Source organism: Triturus cristatus, chromosome 7 (assembly GCF_964204655.1).
Source record: "Triturus cristatus chromosome 7, aTriCri1.1, whole genome shotgun sequence".
Classification (NCBI taxonomy): Eukaryota; Metazoa; Chordata; class Amphibia; order Caudata; family Salamandridae; genus Triturus; species Triturus cristatus.
Genome location: NC_140590.1, coordinates 88,293,690 through 88,318,103, shown reverse-complemented (window position 1 = coordinate 88,318,103; position 24,414 = coordinate 88,293,690). Strand labels below are relative to the sequence as shown.

Below are 24,414 nucleotides of genomic sequence, written 5' to 3'. Positions count from 1 at the left end.
ATCGCCTCTCGAGTCTCCCTGGCCAAACACTCTCAGCACACAGATTCCAACTGTACGTGATGATAGCCAAGTATAGTGTGACCAGCCAAGTAACCTGCCCTTATGGCCTTCGGCTATGTCTGGCTCATATGTGAGTAATTACTTTTCTTTAATGCAGTTTTACATAGCGCAAACTTGTCCCTATAGCATTAAAGCGCTTTACATGCGAAACAGACGTTTTACACAAAAGCGTACTTTGATGGCACGGGGAAATTCTGTGAATTCCCAGAATCACAGGTTATTGCCGTTGCCGAGATTTAACCTCCACACGCCATTAAGACAAACAAGCATCTGCAATGCAATAAGTCTCGCATTTATGCGAGTTTAACCCCTTCGGCGCTCATGACGGAACGGTTCCGTCATGAGCGTCGGTTGAGCTGTGCTCATGACGGAACCGTTCCGTCATGACCACGCCCGCGCAAGCAGCGCTCAGCACAGCGGGGGAATCCGCCCCGCATGGAAGGGGTTAAGCTATTAGTATTGTAAATGACAATGCCTTTTATTTATGTTTTGGTTTTAAAAATATAAATAAAGGGCATTGCCATTTACAATACTAATAGCTTAAACTCTCGCAACTGCGAGACCTATTGCATTCCAAATGCTTGTTTTTACAGAAGGTGATCTGTGTCTTGTCATTAGTGGCACTCTCTATCTCATATCTTCAGGAGGAACAATTCTTTCCCTTCTCATGAGTTCGGTATCACTAAATGTTAATTCATCTCCAACATTCCCATAAGGTTTCACCAGGGGATCTAAAGTTCAGTAATCATGCCACCGTCTTGCAACATGTTCTTTGATTTTTGGAACTGCTGTGTCTCTCTTTACTGTCTTCCCATTCATCTTTAGCTATAGCACTCTCCCTCACCCAAAACACTCCCAAAGTATCAACCACTTTTTGGGTAGCCATCCTTTCTACAGGCAGCCGAGAAAAACAATCTGCTGCCTTGTTTACAATTCCAGGTAGGTACTGTATCTGGAATTTAAATACCTCCAATTCCTCCCTCGATCTTTTGAGCCTGTGAGTTATCCACTCACTGCCCTTGCAACAAAAGGTCTGAGCTAAGGGACATGATCCGAACTCACACAGAAAGGAAGACCTTGAAGATAACATTTGAAATGGCTTATCACACTTGTTGCAGCCAAGGCCCAGGTCGTCAGTAAAATTGAGAGGGTGTGAGTGCAGATTTTTCAACAATCACGAAGGGATATCATTTCAAAATAAATTACACAACAAGCAGGGCGCATGAGGGGGAATTAAGGAGCAGTGGAAAGGGAGATGAACACAGATTGGTAGAGATACTATGGGCCCCATTACGATGCCGGGCGGACTTTGTCCGCCCGCCACCGTAACGGAAAATGGGACCAACCGCCAGAGGTACGGCGGTCCCACGAGGCCATTTAGGATGCTCCCGCCACACTGGCGGGCGGATTCTGTCCTTTTAACATTGCAGACGGAGCTGCACCCAGCAGCACCGTCCGCAATGTTAAAGTGCATGGTTTACATTGTCATGCACAACGTGACCGGCACCTTGTGTATGGCAACGTAGGGGTGTACCATAGGTACCCCCCATGTGCAGCCATTCACGCCTCCCACCCCCCGCGGGCCAGTAACGGGCCCATAAGAAGCAATTTCCGCCGGCCTTTCCATGGCGGCATCGCTGCCGTGGAAAGACCTTTAAATTTACACATCACAATTTGGATGGCGGTGCCTGCTCGGCACTGCCACCATATTATGCTCCAGATCCACATGACAGGCAATCATAACGATTGCCTGCCTGTGGAAAAGCGGCGGACTGTCTTTCCATCCGCTGCGGTACCCCCCAGCCATATTAATATGGCGGGGGTAAATCAGGTACAGATGGCGGGCGGATCGCCACCGCCAGCCCGGTGGTGGCGATCTGCCCGCCATCATAATAGGCCCCTAAGTGAGAGAAAACAGAATGTTGTAAAATAAATAACATCTTTGAAGACTTTAAAAAAAGAGGGAGAGTGTGTGTGCGTTTTTGTCTATGTGTATGTAAAAACTCCGACAGACACCTCACCATACCCGATTGGAAGCTGCTGCACCCTATTATTTCACACAAAATACATTTATCAGGGAGATTAACAGCCCAAACACCCCTCTTGAAGCTACGCCACTGCCAAAGCCTCTCATTCAATTACTGTATAGTGGCCCTCTGATTCCTTTCATGCTCGTGGGGTGGCCTTTAAAACACAATACTTCGCATCAGGTTTTGGTCCTAGAACTTGTGACAGTCCTGTAGATGAGACTTCCAGATCCGGACACAATATTATTTCAGAGGTTTCTCCAACCCTGAATACTACATTTGATGCTGCTGTTTTGTAGATAGGCATCATAACCCAGGCGCGTCCAGTGTGCTGGACAAGCAGCGGTTTGGGGGCATAGGGGGTGCATAGCGGTTGCGGGTGGGAAAGATACACAAACTATTTTGTTTTTAAACATACCTCAACTGGCCGCGTCATGCTCTTCTGCTCCTCTTCTCCAGGCAGCACAGGCGCCCAGAATGACTTGCGGGCAATCCTGAAGCTGCTCTCATATGAGAGCAGCTTCAGGATTGGCCTGAGCACCCTCGATTTGCCCTTCAGGACAGTCTGTGCCTGCTCTCTCCAACCCAGCTGTGTTGCTGGGTTGAAGAGAGCTTTCACTGCGCATGACAGTGTGGCCGGCCTGAGATAGCCAGCCAAACCGTCATGTGCAGTGAAGAGAGTGAACCTACCACTCCCCTCAGTGCCTGTCACCCTCCCAAGCCCCGCCCCCAAGACTCGTCAGGAAAGGAAAAATGAAACCAGTGTTTATTATCGTTGTATTTTTCTTTCCTGCTGTTTATTGGGGTGCAACACTCCTCCGCCATAACCTCCGTCTTCTGATGGTAATAAACTCCCATTCTTATGTGCGGTGACACTGTCATTCTTCACACTCCGAAATAGGCATATGCTGCTGTTCTACCTTATGTTCCTGTTCACTTTGCTTTACTGTATTGTTAATGCTTTGCTTATAATATTCTTAGAATGTTTCTAGCTCCTAGCAACTGTGCTGTGCTTCAGTTGAGCTCAAGCTGCTGTGGGAGTTGGTGTTCACCTTCTTTCTCCTCCATGTAGCCTCAAATAAACCTTTATACTTCAACTCTGAATCACTACAAAATTACTGGTGACGAGCTAAGGCTACATGGTACTACCCTCGCGTGTGATGCCATTAAAGATCAAGGAGATCAAGAATCTTTCTACAATCCTTCAATCAACTCACAAGCAAGTTGCCTGTTCATTTTCAAGCAAGTCAAAGAAAGAACCTTCATCTACACTGTGAGCGCTGTTGTGTACTTTTACACCATCAAAAACGGTAGGACCTTTACTTTTGCCTTCCGCCTGCCCTTCCAACGCTCCTTCATGTTCATCGAGGGAACTTACTTGAGTTTCACATCTATTATGAACACGCTCATAGATATTGACTTTACCATACTTCACAACTTTGATTTGGCTTGCTTCATTTAAACTTTTATCTAACTAGCCCGCTTTCTGAGCTGCATCGCGCGCAAGCTGCATGTTTCAAATTCGTATTTCGCTTACGTTTATTCAGGAGCCTTAAACACTGCCTAGCAACTCTCACCTGAAAACGTCCTGCGCCGACATTTTTCTACGAGCGTTTGCCTCTGCTTGTGACGATTTCCCTCTGACGACACCTCCTCTCTACGTGCCTTCCTAACGTAACTTCACGCAGCAGCCGCCATCTTGGTTTAGGTCAATTTCATTTGACTTTACATTCATCAAACAGCGTATCACGGTGATGCGCACACCCCGTAAGTCAAGTTAGATACGAATTGTACAATTTTCACGCAACTTCACACTGCAGCTGCCATCTTGGATTGGGTCAACATTTTACTCTACTTTCGGAACACAGTGTATCACAAGGTGATACACACACCTCGTATGTCAGATTGGACACAAGTTGTTACTTCATTTCTCTCCAGTTAAAATGACTACATTCGAAGCGGTGCCACACTCACCAGTTTTGCATTGTGTGTACTGCCTCTACATGTTTTTGGTGACACACACAACTCCATGACTTTGTGCTTTTTACAGATACCACGGTGATACACACACCATTGCTTTTTTGTGTAGTCTACCATTATCTTATTACTCAATGCTTCCATCTTTCATGTTGTTTTTACCACAGTTATATTAACAGTAGTGTTTTACATATTTTTTTGTTCTTTTTCCTTCACGCTGGTCAAGTATTCATATATTTGTTTAACTAATTTACAAATGTCCACCTTGCAATCAGTCAATCCTCCTCCTGCATTCTTGGATTCTCCAGGAGATCCCCCTGTTCGTTGGGAAATCTGGCATGACGCTTTCAAAACATACTTAGGTGCCATTGCTGCTTCTCGTTTCGTTGCAGAGAGGAAGAAATGTCTTCTACTCCATTCATTAGGTTTTGAAGGAAGGTCCATCTTCAAACATTTACCACCTTTAACACAAGAAGAGTCCCAAGACTTGGATGAATATCAGCAAACAGTGTTAAAGCTCAAACACAGATTCGTCAAACAACCCAGCCTCATGGATTTGAGACATAAATTAAAATTTGAAGACGTAGATTCTTACATTTCAACTTTACGCAAACTTGCTGCTGATTGTAAGTTTGTCAATTTCACTGATCGATTGATCAGAGATCAGTTTGTCTGCATTGTAAAGACAAGAATATCAGACAGAAACTTTTGAGTATGGCAGATCCTTATTTGGAAGAGACTATAAAAATCGCCAAAAGCATTGATATTTCAATGGTTTCTCTCAAAGAACTTGATGAGAAACTCAATGAAGTTGTCCATGTCAATAATTCTTCTAACCAACGTATCAAACCCGTTAGTAGTTCATCCAATGTTTCTTTTAAGCCTAAACCTCAAAATTCAAATTTTATTGAGAAAAAATAGTAACATGTTTTTGAGGTGTGGGAATCCGTCCCATCAAAAAGGGTCCAGATGTCCTGCTATGGACGTAATGTGTAACTATTGTAAAAAGATGAGGCATTTTGCGAAAGTATGCCCCAAGAAAAAGAACGTCAACAAACCTACTTTTTACTCCATTGAATCAGACTGTGATACTGACTCTGAAGCTATATTCTGTAAATTCTCAAGGAGTTGTTAAGGGTGATCGATCCTCAAGCATCCTGTTGTTGACATTGGTGTAGGCTCCAATACCATTAAGCTGTTAGTTGACTCAAGAGCTAAGATAACGATAACACAAAAACCTTTTGAAGAAGTTTGGCAGGGATCTCAAGCCCTCTGCCCTCCTGATAGGTCATCTGTGTCCTACGAAGGACGTCAGATTGGTCTGTTGGGTTTCTTTGAGGATGAGTTGACATTCAAAGACAGAAGGATCAAAGGGAAAATATATGTTGCTGTCAAAGGGCTCAACATTTTAGTGTGGTTTCACCAGGGAATTTTTGGCATGAACTTCAGCCAGGTGCCAAGGAACAGGTGCTAGTTGTTGGGAACGAAGAAGAGAGTCAAGTTTGGAAGGATAAGTTTCCAGATGTTTTTGGTAACTCTTTAGGGAAATAAAAGGTTTTAAACATAAGATTGTCGTAAAAGACGGAGCCATTCCAGTTAAACATAAGCTTAGACGTGTTCCGTTTAGTGTTCGGGATGATTTAGAAAAATAATTTAAAAGTCTTTGCTCTAGAGAAATCATTGAGCCCACTAAGTCCTCTCTGTGGCTGTCGCCCTTAGTCGTGGCCAGAAAAATGGGGGGGGGATCTCGGGGTTTGTGTGGATTTAAGGTCATTGAACAAGGAGATCTGGGTAGATTCCCATCCTTTACCTAGGATTAGTGATCTCCTTGCTTCCATCAAAGATGCTCGTTATTTCACCAAGTTAGACCTAGCCAGTGCTTACCACCAGGTAGAATTAGACCCTGGATCTCGTCATTTCACAGCCTTTGTCTCCCCGTTGGGCACATTTCGTTACTGTCGCATGCCTTTTGGGCTTGCGTCAGCAGCCTCAGTTTTTCAGAGGATCATGGTATAGGACGACGCCTCACTCCTCCACCAAAGTTTGTACTTTCGAGTTGTTAAGAGGGAGAAAGGTCAATACCTGTTTCAGGCCTGGTTGGCTGACTAAGTGGGTAAAGTCTGAATCAGATGTTTACAAGCTTATGTCCCCAGTTATCGAACATTACTGCCTCTCAGGTCAAACAAAAGGAATCGTTTGACGTCAAGAAGTCAGCGAAGTCTGTTCCTCTCGTTGGGGGGGACATGGTCAAAATAAAATCTCCTGTGTATACAAGAAAGGGTGATTGTAAATTCAGCGAACCCATTAAAGTTATTAAGATTGTTGGCAATGCCGTTAAGGTCTCGGGAGGACATTGGTGGAACCTGAACAGGATTTTGAATGTCTGTACCAAAGCCTCAGCCTCCCTTTGTCAAGCCTCTGAACCCTCCTGCTCAGACCAAACCATCGTCAGGCGGAGTTTCAGACAAATAGACCTGCTAGATATAGATCTTAATTCTTTCTTCTTCTGTTGTTTTTTTGTTTTGGGAAGAAGGAAGATATGTTATACCTTATATTCCTGTTCACTTTGCTTTACTGTATTGTTAATGATTTGCTTATAATGTTCTTAGAATGTTTCTAGCTCCTAGCAACTGTGCTGTGATTCAGTTGAGCTGGAGCTGCTGTGGGAGTTGATGTTCACCTTCTCTCTCCTCCTTGTAGTCTTAAATAAACCTTTATACTTCAACTCTGGCCAGCGTGATCACTACAGTTGCATAAGCCAATCCATAAACACCCTTTGAACCACGAGCTTCAAAAAGTGCCCAGGAACCAGATGAAAATCCAAGTTCTTTGCAAGCTTAAAAAGGTAATGCTGTGCTATGTTTAATAGTGCAGCAACACCACCCAGACAAGCACTTTAGCAGTAAGGGGCATGGAAGCAATATATACATGTCTATGTAACTCAATACAGTATCTCACCCTCTCCATCCCACATTCCTCAGTTTCTTCATTTTGTCTTATTTATCCATTTTGAATTCCTGTGAAATGGGTACTACAAGATGTTATAGAAAACGTGAAGTGTTTTGTTGTGACCAGTGGTTTCCCAGAATAGGTCCCACCAACTGGTGCCATAGCCAAACCAAGCAGACAGTGCATCCACCAAAACCCCTTGTCAGATCTAGGCTAAGGATTTTTAAAATTGTAATTTTTAAAAGTTTTTCCCCTTGAATTTGGCATGCACCTCACATGGCGCCCCTCACTATAAATATTCTGCTTATAAGTGAAGCTTTCAGCTGCCTGCAAAGTATCTAATTCCCTGTGATTTTAACAAATATTACACTGATATCCACACTGCACCCTTAGTCAACCAGTCTTCGCTTTTAGTGATAATAGCATTTGCTTGGCTTCACTTTTCAGCCCATAGTGTCAGTAATAGAAGTGAAAGTATAAGTCGAGAATTCAATAACTTAGGGTAAAATGTGAAGAATTATATCACACATAACATACAGCTAACTTGATACCTAGGTTGCCACCAGAAAATAAATACCATGCGGTTTTTTTTTGCTATTCTAAAAGGGCCAGGTGCTAGTAGGTTAAGAATACTTTGTGTAAAAATGGCAGCATTAATTTGTCACATTGCAATTATGCCTCCATTTGCTTTAATAATCATTTAGATATTTTGAGAGCTCTCAAAATTGTAACTGATTTATTTGTGTTTACTGTTTTAGGTTTACATTGCTAAAGAGGAAAATACTAGATTTCATTACTTTTGCAGTTTTCTTACTGGTACTGACATAAAATATGGAGTTTGCTGGTAAAATACCAGTAAGGCGCAGCCATATTGAGAAAGGAAATGCCTTAATGCTTGCATTTATACTATGGAAATTCCAATGTTTCATATGTACCTTAACGTGTTGATACTTTTCCTTTATTGTCCACTCAAGTATTAGCCTCATTGCACACTTCCAAACATTTTAAATGAAGCCTCATTTTGTTGTTCGATGTTATACACTGTCCTTTGACCTGAATCACTAGTAAACGTGGTTCTGAATTTGGCACATCAAAGCAAGGATTCCAGAAGGCAGTAGAGTCTAACTGTTTTGCCAAGGCCTTTTCACATTCTTTACAACAGAAGAGCCTGGCACCTGCTCATTAGTGCCTATCTGCAAGTTTCTATTGCATCAAATGTTCTTGCTACCATTAAATTGAATTCAGGAAACATTTATAAAATTAGTACCAAATGTGTGGATTTTATTACATGCACCAAGGGATTGAGGATGGAATGACAATTGCCTCGCTCATTTTGATTACTATGCAGTAAATGAAACTTACTCCTGTTGCACTTACTGTTCCTGTTCTAGTTCAGTGTTTAATATTGCTCCATTTTCCACTCTCCTTCCCCCTTTCCCCTTACCTTTTGCTCTTTCTCCCCATGTCATGTTTTTTTTTACCTTCTGGTTTTCGTTTTTCCAATGCCTTTGTTTCCCTTCCTCTTTTTCTTCTCATATTTTCCTTTCTTTCGCTCTGTCTTGACTTTTACTTTTAGTCTATGTATTTATCACGTTAGGTCTAAGCGTACCAGACATCACAGCTGTCTGGTTACAAAGGCATATTAGGGACATGCTGAAAGTTGACCTAGGAATGCATTTGGCCCATTGCTTACCATTGGCTTTGTGTTTTGTCACATTTGCTTACTTTGTATTTGCTGGCGTTATTTGGTTTAGTCCCTCGAGCATGTCTTTGTCATTCCCTTGAAACATAGCCTCCTTACCACCTCTCTGTTTGGCTCCTTCTATTCTTCCACAAGTGCTTTCTTTTCAGGAGTTCTTTTTTTTGTTTTTGAGAAGCACTCCATGTGGTTAAATCAAAGGAGTGATGACATTAAGTTTACCATCCATTCCGACCCCTACAGAAAAGATTTTCTTGACATTACTATCAAAACGAAGACCAGCCAACTATATACCACATTATACAGGAAGCCAGCAAAACGGAACTCAATACTCCGGTATAACAGTCACCACCGAGGGGTCTATGGGACAATCTGCCATTTGGAGAGTTTTCGAGGATCCGCCGTAACTGTTCCAAAAAAGAAGATTACATGTTGGAATCCGAAGAACTGAGTGAGCGCTTGGTCAAACGGGCCCGCAAAAGAGTGTGGTTCAATCCTAGAGAAACATTGCTGACTGGAAAAACATGAGAAAGATTTTCCCCAGAGGATGATGTGTCACCACATTTTACACTCGAAGTCATGCAATCAGGAAAATCATCAACCAACATTGGGACCTAATTGCAAATGATTTGGAATTACATGATCCGCCTATGCACTCATTCAAAAAAGGCAAGAGTGTGCGAGACCATGTGATACGGTCTCTTCCGAATCCTCCAAATGAATCATCTATTCAATCGATTTCGGGTCTCCCTACACCTCTTGGCCACCATAAGTGTGGCCATTGCAGGGCTTGTAAGATCAATCAATCAATCAATCAAAGTATTTGTAAAGCGCGCTACTCACCCGGAGGGTCTCAAGGCGCTAGGGAAGGGGGGGTCCGCTACTGCTCGAACAGCCAGGTCTTGAGATGCTTCCTGAAGGAGAGGTGGTCTTGGGTGAGGCGGAGGTGGATGGGAAGGGAGTTCCATGTCTTGGCTGCCAGGTAGGAGAACGATCTTCCTCCCATGGTGGCTCTTCGAATGCGTGGAACGGCGGCGAGGGCGTGGCTGGAAGATCGTAGCTGGCGGGTGGGAGTATAGAAGGTCAGGCGGTTGTTGAGGTACCTGGGGCCCAGGTTGTGGAGGGCTTTGTGTGCGTGGGTGAGCAGTCGGAACGTGATTCTCTTGCTGACAGGGAGCCAGTGAAGGTCTTTCAGGTGTCCGGAGATGTGGCTGTGTCGGGGGATGTCTAGGATGAGTCGTGCGGAGGCGTTCTGGATGCGTTGTAGTCTTTTCTGTAGTTTGGCTGTGGTTCCGGTGTAGAGGGTGTTGCCGTAGTCCAAACGGCTGGTGACGAGTGCCTGGGTTACCGTCTTCCTGGTTACGGTGGGGATCCATCGGAAGATCTTTCGGAGCATGCGTAGGATGTTGAAGCATGATGATGAGACGGCGTTGACTTGTCTGGTCATCGAGAGGGAGGAGTCCAGGATGAAGCCCAGGTTGCGTGCGTGGTCTGTTGGTGTGGGTGCGCTGCCCAGGGCGGGCGGCCACCAGGAATCGTCCCAAGCAGAGGGTGATGGTCCGAGGATGAGGACTTCCGTCTTGTCGGAGTTCAGTTTCAGGCGGCTGTTTGTCATCCATTTGGCTACGTCTTTCATCCCTTCGTGTAGGTTGGTTCTGGCGGTGGCTGGGTCATTGGTGAGGAAGAGGATCAGCTGGGTGTCGTCGGCGTAGGAGATGATGTTGAGGTTGTGTCGGCGTGCGATGGCTGCGAGGGGGCTCATGTAGACGTTGAAGAGGGTGGGGCTGAGTGATGATCCTTGTGGTACGCCGCAGATGACTTCGGTGGCCTCGGATCTGAACGGGGGGAGGCGAACTCTCAGGGTTCTTCCGGCGAGGAATGAGATGATCCACTCCAGGGCCTTCTGTTGGATTCCGATGTTGCGGAGGCGCTGCACCAGGGTGCCTTGGCAGACAGTGTCGAATGCTGTGGAGAGGTCTAGGAGGATGAGGGCCGCTGTTTCCCCGTTGTCGAGCATGGTTTGGATGTCATCAGTGGCTGCGATGAGGGCGGTCTCGGTGCTGTGGTTGGCTCTGAAACCGGACTGCGAGTGGTCGAGGGATCCGTTCGTCTCGAGGAAGGTGGCAAGCTGTCTGTTGACGGTCTTCTCGATGACTTTGGCAGGGAACGGGAGGAGCGAGATGGGGCGGTAGTTCTTGAGGTCGGTGGGGTCTGCTGATGGTTTCTTCAGGAGGGCGCTGAGTTCGGCATGCTTCCAGCTCTCCGGGAAGGTGGCGGTGTTGAAGGAGCAGTTGATGATGTCCCGGAGTTGGGGTGCGATGACGGAGTCGACCTTGTTGAAGATGTGGTGGGGGCATGGGTCGGTTGGTGATCCGGAGTGGATAGTGTTCATCGTGCGGATGGTGTCTTCGGTGCTGACCGGGGTCCAGGCGCGGAGGGTGGTGGTGGGGGGCGTCAGTTCGGCTGTTGGGTGAGTGGGCTGTGCGCTGAAGCTGTTGTGTATGACGGCGATCTTGCGGTGAAAGAACAAGGCCAGTGAGTCGCAGAGTGTCGTTGTTTTCGGCGCTGGGGTTGGAGAGCTCTTTGACGATGTTGAAGAGTTCCTTGCTGTTGTGTGCATTGTTGTCCAGTTGTTCCTTGAATGTTGTCCTCTTGGTGGTGTGGATCAGCTGGTGGTGTTTGCGGGCGGCTTGCTTGAGGGTGTTCATGTTGTCTGTAGTCGGGTTTTTTCGCCAGGCTTTCTCGAGGGTGCGGCAGTTCTTCTTTGAGTTCTTGAGGTCGTCGTTGAACCAAGGGGCTGTCTTGCCTTTGGTCCTGTTGGGATGGTTTTTCAGGGGTGCGAGGTCGTTGGCACAGTTGGTGATCCACTGTGAGAGGTTGTTGGCTGCTTGGTTGGGGTCCGTTGAGCTGGCGGGAGGGTTCTGGCTCAGTGCTGTGGAGAGCTGGTCGGAGGTGATCTTGTTCCAGCTCCTGCGGGGAGCCTGTTGCTGGTGGTGGTGAGTCGTGGTTCTTCTGAAGCTGAAGTGGACGCAGCTGTGGTCTGTCCAGTGGAGTCCGGTGGCGTGGCTGAAGGAGATGTGCTTGCTGGAGGAGAAGACTGGGTCAAGCGTGTGTCCGGCGTAATGTGTGGGGTTGTTCACCAGTTGCTTGAGTCCGAGGTTGGCGAGGTTGTCCAGTAGGGTGGTGGTGTTGTTGTTGCTGTTGTTCTCCAGGTGGAAGTTGAGATCTCCTAGGAGGATGTAGTCAGCGGAGGGGAGGGCGTGTGGGCTGATGAAGTCAGCGATGTCTTCACTGAATTGTGTGCGGGGTCCTGGGGGGTCTGTAGATGAGGGTGCCTCTGAGAGTGGTCTTGGGGTGGGTGTAAATCTGGAAGTGAAGATGTTTGGCGGCTGTGAGGGTGTCGTCGGAGTTGGTCGTGATGCGGATGGTGTTCTTGTGGACGATGGCGATGCCTCCTCCAGTCTGGTTGATGCGGTCCCTCCGGGTCATCTTGTATCCGTCCGGGATGGCGATGGCGATGTCGGGTGCTGAGGAGGCGTTCATCCATGTTTCCGTGAGGAAGGCTACGTCTGGAGATGTGGTGTCGAGCAGGTTCCAGACTTCTACGGCGTGCCTGTGGACGGAGCGGGTGTTGAGCAGGATGCACGTAAGATGGTTGCTGCTGGTGCTTGGCTTGGCGGGTGTCGTACGGGTCCGGATGCAGGAGAATTTGCAGGACTGGCAGGTGAAGGGTCCGTGGGTGCGTCTTGGGGCGGCGCGGCAGCAGTCTGGGATACGCCCGGTGTTGAGTGCGATGAGGGCAGCGGCGTCGTAGGTCTGGCGGGTGGGCTGGCATCTGCGGGGGCCAGGGGGTCCGGCGCTGGGCGCGGACGGGCGCAGACGGGCGCAGACGGGCTTGCCTCCGGCGCGCCGGCGGCGCGCCCGCTGCACGGCCTCCATATGAGTGGGAGAGGGAGGGAGGAGCAGCTGGGAGGTGGGAGTGGGGCGGCCAATAGGGTGAGAGTGGGCGGAGCTACGGGACGCGGTGGCGGGAATCGGGCAGCGAGGGACGGGAACAGAAGAAAGGGAGCACTACTGGGCAAAAATAGAGGTAAAACGAGGGCACAAGGAGGCACAAAGGGGGTACAAGTCACAAGAGAAGGCAGGCAGGCAGACACTCACGCGGGTACAAAAAGAGAAGGGGGGCAGTGGCACTCGGCAGGCAGTCGGTCTTGAGCAGCGGCAGCGGCAAGCGTCACACAGGGGGCTGCGTGGCGGTGAGGGGAGCGACCTGCCTGGTGAACAGGGTCAAAGGTCGCTGACTATCCAAACGAAACCATTCATCCATAAACAACATGAAATAGACTTAAAATGTTTCACTAACTCACTCATCAGATGTAATTTATGCCATTATCTGCCCTCGCGAGAAAGTATACGTGGGCCAGACTCAACAAAAAGTAAAAACACGTATACTTCAACATTGCAGCAGGGTCCATTGCGGTGTTCCAGGAGAACCTCTGGTTGATCATTTCCAGAACACCCAAGACGAAGCTGAGAGTTTGAAGTGGTTGGTCTTAGAGAGGGTCACACTTGGGGTCAGAGGAGGTAACATTCAGTCTGTCTTGAACGTTCGAGAGTGTAAGTGGATGCATTTGTTGGTTAGAATCCAGAATGGTCTGAATGAATTAGATGCAAGGAGTGCGCACCTATCTTGCCCAATTTCAGAATAACCATGTTCCCTTTTTGAACATTCAGACCCCCTATTTTGCATATTAACCCAAATCTCTCCCTATCCGAAGGAGTTTTATCATGTACGTGGATCTGTGTCATTGTGTGATGTGTTTTGTTTCATACCAATGTATCGAATGACCAGGAACAGAGCGCGAGACTGCTATTCATTTCCAAAGGACTTTTATTATGTATTTGGGATTTATATAATCAGCAGACATTGTGTGATGTTATTTTAGATCATACCCATGTATCCTGTGGCCAGGAACAGAGCACGAGATTGTTATCCATTTCAATTTACGTAGTGGGGATTTTGGTATCCTATGTACCATGTAATGCGCTTATTATCCATCAAGTGCAAATGTTTATGCACACATTGCCTATATTATAGTGTATTCCCATTCAGTTTTGACATGCGACTGGTTCTTACCAGCAACTTATACTGTTTTGTACATGTGATGTTTTTGCTCTAAAATTGCAAATATTTACTTTCTCGTGATAATAACAATGTAACATTCTTTCTGTTACAAGCCAATATTACATCCAATGTATCTCAACTTGGCACGCAAGAACCAGTACTGTCTCTTCGCGCAAGGAAGATTTTTCATCAACAGTTTTACAATCTAAATCTTTTCCCTTCCAAAACGTTCATCACTAAGAGTAGTCTTTCCTCCATGTTTTTACGTTTCGTCATCACTGTGGCCACAATCTGGCCGCATCTAGGGACTGTAACGGCGCAGGCTGCGTGTGCTAGTCATGATGACTACGTTTTAAAGGCATCTCCCTTTCAATGCTCCGTTTACGCTGCAGTGAACGGATGCACTTCATTTTTAGGTATTTGAGATTTAATCTTTCCCGGTTTTACTTCAGAACGACTGAGACTTTGGACATAGTGGTAATATATATGTTTGTCCTTCTGTTTCTTTAGAAGCTCGGTACTTTCGAGGCCATTCGAAATTCCATTACGATGTCTGCTCTAATTTACAAGGTAACAAGTCACACTCTCACATTTGGGCTCCTTTAACAGTTTAGACTTCTATACCGTGGTTAAGAGTGGTGGTATACCTTTGGTTCCTTGTTTGTTTATTATTCTTTCCAGTAACTCGGAACCTTCGGATTTGTCTTGGTCCTTGTGTTTGAAAGGGACATAATTGAAATTAATCCTATAAAAAGTAAGTCCATAATAATTTTGTGATATGCTTTGCATACACTAATATCACTCAGTACTATCTCTTTTTTTAAATGACTGATGACGCTCAACCCTCTTTTTTTAGGTTGTCATCTGCCCGTTCTCTGCCCTAAGAGCCCAGAGGCCCAGTGTTATCATTTAAACCACCCAGTCATTGGAGGTTCACGGTAATTCAGTTTTTCCTTTTTTATACCTAGTGCTTGAAATATAAATTACAATAAATTCTAAGTATTCTCCTTTGTCAACTTCTCAGGTGCCCCCTATACAGAGGAAGACCCCCTTGTAAGGATCAAGGTCACCTACGTATGGCTGGGGTCGAAACGTCGACATTTTGTTGTTTCTATGCCAGTGTGGTCAACAGTGCTTTTTCACTGTGTCTACTATAACTGTCCTGCTGGACAAGCCTTTCCCTTGTAAATACTATTGTTGATGTATATATTGTCACTTCCTTTCCTCTGCCATTTAACCCTCACCTTACAGACTCATTCTTCCCCTTCTCCCTTTTACACATTCAGGGCACTTTTTTTTACATATGTTCCAGATGTCCGCTGAATTTTGCACATTCAGATTGATGGTCAATATGAATAAATAATATTGAGCAGAAGTTTACAGTATAAGTAATTCAATGGAGGCTGTTGCATAAATATTTGTGTTTAAAATTGTCCCACTGGGACCGTTTGTCTTCTGTACTGTCAATTACCCAGGTCCCAGTGGCATATATGGGTTATACCCTTTTCTTGTAACTACCTGTGCGATGCAAGGCAGCCATATCTGAATGAGTAGGCTGACACTTCACTCAGTAGCGCTTCATACCGCCCTCTTTAGGTCTCGGCTAGACAGCTCAATCGCTGTCTTGAGGAGACACGTTGTGTTTATTCTGTGGGCTCCAGCCCCCCCCCCCTCCCCACCCCAACAGGCTTCCCATTTGCTCGCTCCATTGTCTGCCTTATTTTCGTTGTCACCATTTGTCCTTGGCATGCATGGTCATACCTCTTCTTGTGTTTAGCCCTCCCCCAGAGCATGGACTAAGTACTTGTAAGCAACGACTTCTCCCTTTTTTATGACTATTTTAAGGGCTACTTTTTTCTTTTTCTCAGCACTCTGCACTGTGCTTGTAGTTTTACCAGCTTGTCTCCTCCCACCTGCCCTTATGCCCCATCCACAGATCACCCCCTCACTGCTTTTCTTATTGCTGCTGCTTTTTGTTTTCTCCAACTCCTCCGTTCCATCACTACTTGGTCCCTTGCACATCCCGGTGCTTGCCCCATCCATAAATCACCCCCACCACTGCTTTTCCCTTCGTTGCTTTTTTCTGTTTCCCCCACCTCCGCCCTTCCGACTCTGCTTGCTCCTTTGCACCTCCCGGGGCTTGTCCTTTCCACAAATCACCCACTTCCCCATCCCCGTCACTGCTTAAGCCCCACTGTAGTGTTTTTACGTTCAGCAAATGGTGGTGTTCTGCCTTTTAATGTCCTGTTAGTGTATAGCTGACATTCTGAGTATGTGCACGGCTGCTATTACTTGGCACATGTGTAGTCTGCTTATTTTCCGCACATGTGGGTCCTAGGTGTGTGTGTGTTTACATCATATGTGGTTGTTCGGCAATGGCGTTTATAGCTGGAAAATCAGAAATCAAGTGAATCAGGTATGCGTTTTCACTGGTTAAGTGTTTATGTGCACCATTGTTGCTTAACTTGAATTCTCTTCAAAGGAGCCAGTCTAAATCTTAATGTCATCAAGGTCTGCCTGCTCCTCAGTGTCCATGGCAAAAGTAGTCCTTTTAATGTGGTTGCCGATGCGTTATGTTTCCTACTGTAAACCAGCCTAACAAAGTTATTCTTTCTGGTTTTTTTGTGCAGTTTTATATAGCATTAACAGCCCCCGAAGGTAGTGGAATGCTTTACTATATCACCTGTTGCTTTTTCTGTGTAGTTTTATATAGCACCAACACCACCCAGAGGTACTGTAGCGCTTAACATTAGCAACAGTACCTTTACACAAGGGCACATCAAGGCTCGAATAATCCCAATATTTTTACTAGACCTGCAGGTCTGGTAACTTCAAAAATTTACTCGACCTAACAGTAATGCACTTGACCTCTGTGAGCAAATGTGACTAATTTTTAAAGGCATTTTTATTGCTCATTCACTTTGAGAGCAATAAAGATGCTTTTAAATCTAGCTGTCTTGTCAGATTTGCTCTGCTTTCAAAGACAAGGGTCAAAGGTCAGACTGTCTTCCTACTCACCAGAAAGGGCGAATAGGGCCTAAAAATAGCTTGCCCTAATTAAATCTGGCTCACAAATGCAAGTGAGCGAGAGGATTTTTCGAGCCCTGCACATACATTTTTGTAGGCACTGGGAAATTAAGTGATTTGACTAGTATCCAGAATGTTAAGCCGATGCCTAAACTCCAACCCGGTTTCCCAGCTCCTTAGTCGGCAGCTGTGGTCCTTACACAACATCCTATCCCAAGACGGTACCAGATCGTCTCCCTAGCCTCAACCTCAGTTCCACAGTTTTGTGATTACGGGCAAATCACTTAATCTCAACATGACTGCCTGCATTTGCTATTGGTTGCCCATCCACCTCCCGCCTGTTGCTGCATACCCCCGCTGAACTCTGCTGCACAGATCCCCTTCTTAACAGACTTTGTTTTTTCAAAAACAACTTGCGCAGTTTTATGTAGCGCCAACACCACCCGAAGGTTTTGGAACTCTTTACATAAGCACCAGTTACTTTTTTTGTTTTTTGTGCAGTTTATATACCACCAACACCACCTGTAGGTATCGGAGCGCTTTACACTAGCACTAGTTACTTTTTTTGTGTGCAGTATTCTATGGCATCAACACCACCCGAAGGTTTCGCAGTGCTTTGCATTAGCACCGGTTACTTTACACAAGGACATATTCATTTTTGTAGGCATAACGAGATTAAGTGATTTGGCCAAAATGAAGGATTTTAAGCCAACGCTGAAACTCGAAACCGCTTTACCAGCTCCATAGTCCCCAGCCTGGACCCTTGTGCCACATCCTCTCCCGAAAGAATGCCGCATCAGCTCCCTAGCCTTCGCGTCAGTTCCATATTTTATGATTATGGATCAATCCTGTATATCGCCCTGTTTCTAAATACAACAAGCATTGGCAAAGCCAGTAGATTTCACCTGTGTTAATAGAAAGGAATATTGTGTAGGTTATCTTTTAAAGTCTTGCAGTAATTATGAATGTTTTAAAATGTTTTAAATTGTTGAAGTCTGATGAGGTCTAATTCAATAAAACCTCAATTCATTCATAGCAAAAGCAGTAGATTTGTGCAAAATCAGTTTTTTTATGTTTCAGCTAGACATTGTTTGCGCTGCTCAGTTAGAAAGGACATGCACTGTTTCGAAGAGACGTGTTGTGTTCTATCTGTGGGATTACCGGCCACCCATCTCCTACCATTGGTAGAATTCAGCGTTGCTCTCATTTTGTTTAATGCCATTTGTTATGGCATGCGGGCATCATGCATTCTTCTTGTGTTTGGTCCTCCCATAGTGCATGAACCAAGTGCATTTCTCCTTACAAGCTTAAGGAAATTAAAGCAACGTGCACACTAGTTCACACTATACGAACATATATTTGCACCACCACCAATAAATAAATGTAATTGTGACCAAAAGTAATTACATTCATTTTTATATCCTCCATTTATACACCTCGCTCCTCTCATCCAATTCATTTCAACAACCTAAGAGCAACCTTTTATTTATTTAGAACCACGAAAAAGCACATCTTAGAAAAACATTATGAACGCAAAACAAACGCCAAAAGTGTTGAAATTATTTTTACAAAAGCATCAAGTATGACTTTCTTTGGAAGACTTTAACACGAATAAGCAGATTATGTGCCTGGTAATTAGCTGCTCTGGAACTTAGCAACAATGGGTAACGAAAGTTGTTTCCCACTGTTGCTACACATAAAGGAATTACAGACTTCTCTGTCAGGGTGCCTAGAAAGCTTGTCACTGCTGCGCTGGAAAGCAGATACCACAGCTTCACCTGGAGGTGGGTGGGTGGGGTAGAGGGTTAGAGAGTAGTAGGGGCGGGTAACAGGAGGATAAGTATTCTTGTGGGTTTCACAGTAACATCTTATACAACTTGAGCTTCATTTTCATTGTCTTTTTGATGTCACTGACAACCCCCTCGGCGAAAAACATCCCAGTTACTCATCTATAATTCTATATATATTATCCAAGTGGGTATTCGCCCTGGGCCCTGAGACTTCATCCCCTCCTAATTGCTATCCGATAGTGCCATCCACTTGAATATTATTGCTTAATTGTGAGTCAAATAGAAATAAGTCAGCTATACTGTTGCATTGCTTGCCCTCATTCACTGTCTGCATTAAGGGCAGTCACTTTTGTTCTCTAAGCTGCCTGTGGGCTCTATGTGATGTTTTGGTACAGATTTCGTTCTTATAGTGCTGCATTTTCTAAGTCATTCACCTCATGGGGATACCAGGTGTCTTGCAGTATGGTTTTCAATTTTTCCCATGGAAAGATTTCTTAACGAGGCCCAGTTCTTGTCACCTTCCACTTAATCCATGCCAATGGACATGTGTTTTGAATACTGTGGGTCTCCGTCTCCTGTAATTAGTGTGCGGAATAATGTTCTTCATGGTGGAAACTCTCAAGGGCGAATGTATCCTTCAGTCTTCTACTAAGCTGTGTGTTCTTACTATGCACCTATCACTAAGCTATTTAAATACGATGAGTTGGACTTGTGTTTTGGTTACAGTGTGAATGTCTGAGTTTTCCTGTCCTTTGCGTGAAGCCAGTTGGTTGGTCATATATTGCAGTCTTCCATCAAACCTTGTGAGCGTTTAAATTAAAAAAGACAAGTCTGAAATGTCACTTTTTTAAATAAATATTTTAAATGTGATATTCTAAAGGTTAAGAATAACAAGTATATTCCGATGATGAAGAAATAATATTGCAGGTAAGTGATGAGCAAACACTTGGCTACCGCATAGAGAATGACTAGAACTCCCGGTTTATGTTATTTATTTTTTGGACATTTCTCGATATTTATGTCTTGCTAATTTTATCTGTTTTTATTTTAAGTTTTGTGAAAAAATTAAGCTGAAACTAGTATATTTCCAAATGTATTTAACTAATAAATGTACACTCCTGTTTGAATGCCTGACACGTTTTAAGGACATGAAGACCCACGGATGATAAATCAATACACCTATATGAAAATATCAAAATGTCAGTAACAACCTTATGCATATCTACTGATGTTTAAGCTTTAATACTAAGTTTCAGTTTTTTTATGGCCTTTATCAGTCAATCCTCTCTATTGGCCTGACAGTTATGACTGACAGCAGCATATAGAATCACTAAAAAAAGAACCTAATTTCCGTTTGTATCCAAATGTGAAAATAAATACAGACAGGAAATTAAATCGTTTTCTGTCTGTATTTATCTTTAAAAATAAGTTAAAGCTGTAAACAGGGAGCCTTAATTATGACCCATACGCTGTGTAAAACTATTCTAGATACTGTACCTCTGTGTCCTTCTGTTAAGGTGCAAAGTAGTGACAGAAGGTGTCTCCATCTTTTCTTTAGGCAATGCCATCTTGTGTGTGAGGTGCCTCAGCACTGAAGAACAATACTGTAGTAGGGATCCTCAGGCCTGCCCTGCTGGGTCTGATGTCTGTCTCTCGAAAATTGTTGAGCTTACAATAGGTAAGTTATCTTTACATACAAGAGTTCCACAGCATTGCATCACTGTACCAATCAAAACAATATAATTGTGAGGATGACCCCCCTGGTTTTTATCAGGGGGCCAGTTTTTGAGGTGTCGTGCCACTACATAAAGCTCCAGACGTCAGTTACTGACAGCATCGTATGCAGTGCTCCACAGTTATTCCTTGCTCAGGATATGTTGTCTTTCATGCCAATCTCAGTTTGCTTACTCCTATTTATGGTTTTTTGCACTGTTCCGTGTTTGACCTTGGAAAAAAAATCCTCCTTTGTCATACCCATAGCGCTGCATGTTATTTTAAACAAACAGCATGCCTTGTTTTTTTTTTGGTAGAACGCCAGACTCAGCTTGAGTCAAACAAATCTGAGTGGATTTAGGGGCGTGTTTTTTTAAAGCTATGCTTCATAGCTCCCTTCTGTGGTGTTCTGCTCTTGGGTAGTAGTATAAGCTATGCATTATTGCCAAAGGTTTGGATGCTAGAGCGTGTATGAGGCATTTACTTTTTGTATTTTGAATGCCTTTTTGGTTGTAGTAAAGAAAAGATTGATTCATGCTGCAATTTCTTTACTTTTCTGCACAAAGCGACATTGGGAAGAAGATAATGTCTACTTGTTTGCCACCGATAGATAAAGATCGATAAAGAAACTTGTCAGCGGGTTGACGAGATAAATTCAGTGTAGATGGCCTTAAACCGCTAGATAGAGTGCTGCCAGGTTGTACACTTTCTGTTTTACACCTTCACATTGGGAATCTATGTACTTTAGTCTCTTTGGTCAGTTCTATGCTTCAGCTCAGCCACTTGTCACTTTCTGATCTTGTGCAAATCAAAGAAAACTGTCTTAGGTGGCCAGGAAAATAATAGAAGTTGTTTATGTGCAATCCACATATCTAGTGGTTCAAACATGGTGCAGAGGCAATGCATTTCAAAAACCCTTTTTTATTTTTTTTATACATGAAAGAAATGTATGGTGTTACGACCTAAAATCTAAAAACAAACATTTGTAATTAAATAGGTCTCGCATTTTCGAGCGTTAGAGCGATTGACATTTTAAATGACAATGCATATTACCAATGTGTTATGTTGTTATTGTTTTTAGTTTGGAGTGGAGTGGATGTATGAGGTATGGAGTGAAATTAAGTGGGATGGATTGGAATTGTGTGGGGTGGAACTGTGTGGTGTGGTGTGGAGTGTATTTGTGTAGTGGACTTATGTGGCATGATGGTTAGATAGGGGTGAGATCTGCATAGAATAGATATAAAGGAAGATAGAGAGGGATAGGTAGTTTGTGTACGAAATGGTGAATTAATTCTATTTAGAGGAGCTAAAAGAGTTTGTGAGTAAGTGAGAAACAAGTGGAAGTGTCAGGAACTCTTGCGCTTATGCAAGGAAGTGTAATAACCAGAAAGGTCATACCTTGGTTAAAATACCTGCAGGCAAGTATCCACGTTGGAGAAGGTTAAGTCCTGGCTGGAGATCCTCCCTGCGTGCCTTGATACGTGAACATTCCCTTGCTGGGAATCGTTACTCGGCCGTACCCACTTCCTGTAGTGGTGCGCGGTCTAGTTGCTCCTCGCTGAGACACTTCTGAAGGTGCTAACGCGCATGCGCGAAGTTCGCGCGGCGCACTTCAACGAACGAGAAAATCCTGACAGGAGTGTTTACCTCAGCGCTTCGTGTCAACTCAGAGTTATTGAGAGAGTCTATTCTACTAAGATTAATCTTCAGTAGGGAAGTAGAAAAGGCTTTTAATGTTGCTTCCAGATATGTCGGAGAATTTAAGTCTTCGTAATTCCTTTAGCATAAAATAATTGTGAAGCTAGAAGCAGCAGTTCCAGTTCAGTGATCCGGTGAGCAAGGTGAAGAGAAGAAAGTCTCAAGGGAGTTGCTTCTGTGAAGAGAAGAGCTCCGAATTTCAAGTAAGCGTGTTCATGTGGTTTCCAGTCAAGAAGATTTCATCTGTGAGGAGATAGTTGTTTACCTTGCGCAGTGTGAGACCAAGACTATTTAGTAAGAAAGGACAGAACTGTCAAGAATCTAAGAGAAAAATTCGAACTTGCGGAGTTGTGAAGAATATAACTTTTTTCTTGGAAGAACCAAGACTTGATAATTAAATATTTCAATATACTTTATGACAAGAAAGACTTTCCAAACGACAAGTAGTAACAGGTTCTTCCAGTGAATCAGATTTTCTTCACCTCAGACAAAACATCATAGAGAGGAGCTAGCCTCAAAAACTGACACAGGTAAAAGGCATATAGAGAGAGAGAGAGAAAGAGAGTAAGTGAGGCAATAAGAACTTTGGGCAAGTTTATGTTTCGTGCTTATCTCTTGCAGGTGACTCACCTTCCAAGAATAGAAGTTAGGAGAGCGACCAGAGTCAGGAGGCAGTCTCTCTTGTTTTGTCTTCCACTTCCCCTTTCCCCCGAGCTGAAGTTCGTGACAGTTGTTATCACCTGTCGCAGGCTTCGGCAGGTTGGATTTGGGGAAAAATCTTCTGCTCCTGAGGGAATTGTCTTCATAGTGAGGCAAGTCTGACAGGAAGGCAGGCCAGAGACGCATAAAGAGGGACCGCTTGTGTACGCAGAAGACACCCTAGAAGAGGATGAGAATGTGCGTTTGAGTGATGGCTCTTTGAAAAGGCATGGGCAAGAAACCGTGCTCGAAACGAACCACATGAGAGCTGCGGGAAGATTGTGTGAGAGAGCAAGCGAGAGAGACGAGTGGGAGGGGCACTCAAGGGAGAGGCGAGAGGTGGATGAGTGGACAGCCCAAGGAGGTTTAGGAGGGTAGCATGTGTGATCAGGCAGTATAGAGAGAAGATAGGGAGTGTGAGTGGTATGTGACGGGGCAGTGGGATTGTGAGATGAGAAGGGGTAGTGGGAATGTGAGAGATGAGAGGGGCAGTGGGTGTGTGGAGCAGAGATAAAAGGGTTGGTGGAAGTGTGTTGGAGAGATGGGTTGAATTGCAATTGTTTGTTATGATATTGTGTGGTGCGGAATTGTGGTGTTGTGCAGTGGAAATGTGGCATGGTGTGCTAGTGAATTATGAGGATAGTAATGAAATAGAATTAAGTGTACTGGAAGTGTGCCTGAATTGTGTGGATTGAGATTGTATGCTGTGGAGTTAATTATGTGAAATTGTATTTTGTGTTGTGGAGTGGCATGTTGTGGAGATGAATGATGTTATATTTTGCTTCATGATGTGGAAATCTGGTAAGGATTGGAGGTATGTGGTACGGTGTGGAATTTTGTTGAGTATTTGAAACAAGTTGATTTGAATTGTGTGGCATGGAACTGTGGATGTAGACCTAAGGTATATTTTTGGGGAAATATGTGGCATGGTATGGAGTGCATTTTTGTCTTTCTGGTATGTCGTGTAGAGTGCATTTATGTGTTGTGTATTTATGTTGTATTGAGTAGAGTGTAAATATGCTAAATTGTAATTATTTGGCACTGAGTGGTATTATGTGGAGTGTAATTATGTTGTGTGGTTCAAAATTGTTTGGTATTAAATTGTGTGTTTTTTAAATTATGTGGCATAGTTTGGAGTAGTATTATGTGGCATTGTGTGGAGTAGTATTATATGGTGTGGAATTATGTGGCATGTTGCAAAGTTTAATTTATTTTGTGGAGTGTAATTATGTGTTTTTGAAGTGAGTGGATATATGTGTAGTGTAAATATTTGGTGTGAAATGTTGGATTGGAGTACAATCATGTGTAGTGGGATTTCCTGGAGTTGAAGTGTGTTACATGGACTGCAATTATATGGTTTGGAGTGGAGTGGAATTATGTAGCAGAGTGGTATGATGACAAGTGGATTTTTGTGTCATGGTGTGGAGTTGAATTATATGGTGTTTATTTTATTGGTTTTATTAACTGCACATAGTGCTTGGACGGGCATTCAAGCTAGCGCTGTACAATAACATGAAGACATTATGTACAGCTGAGCGACCCTATCAAACTAGCAAATGCTACCACACACAACTGATGCTTTGATGGAACAGCACCAGTGGTCCACACTTAATGAAAAATGTTTGGATGATCTGAGACATAAATGCATAA

At 44.3% G+C, this 24,414-nt stretch overlaps 1 protein-coding gene across 6 annotated transcripts in view; it reads left to right on the top strand.

Moving 5' to 3' along the window:
* Window positions 1–24,414, top strand: part of LOC146808888 (phospholipase A2 inhibitor gamma subunit B-like) — a 1,090,687-nt gene that overhangs the window by 248,155 nt on the left and 818,118 nt on the right. For all 6 annotated transcript variants that reach the window (XR_014966274.1, XR_014966273.1, XM_085615701.1 and 3 more), the window contains one exon: window positions 20,213–20,332. Coding sequence is in view for 4 of the 6 variants with exons in the window: in XM_085615701.1 (XP_085471827.1) it covers window positions 20,213–20,332 (120 nt within the window). In the remaining 2 variants the exon portion in view is untranslated. The remainder of the gene's footprint in view (window positions 1–20,212; window positions 20,333–24,414) is intronic.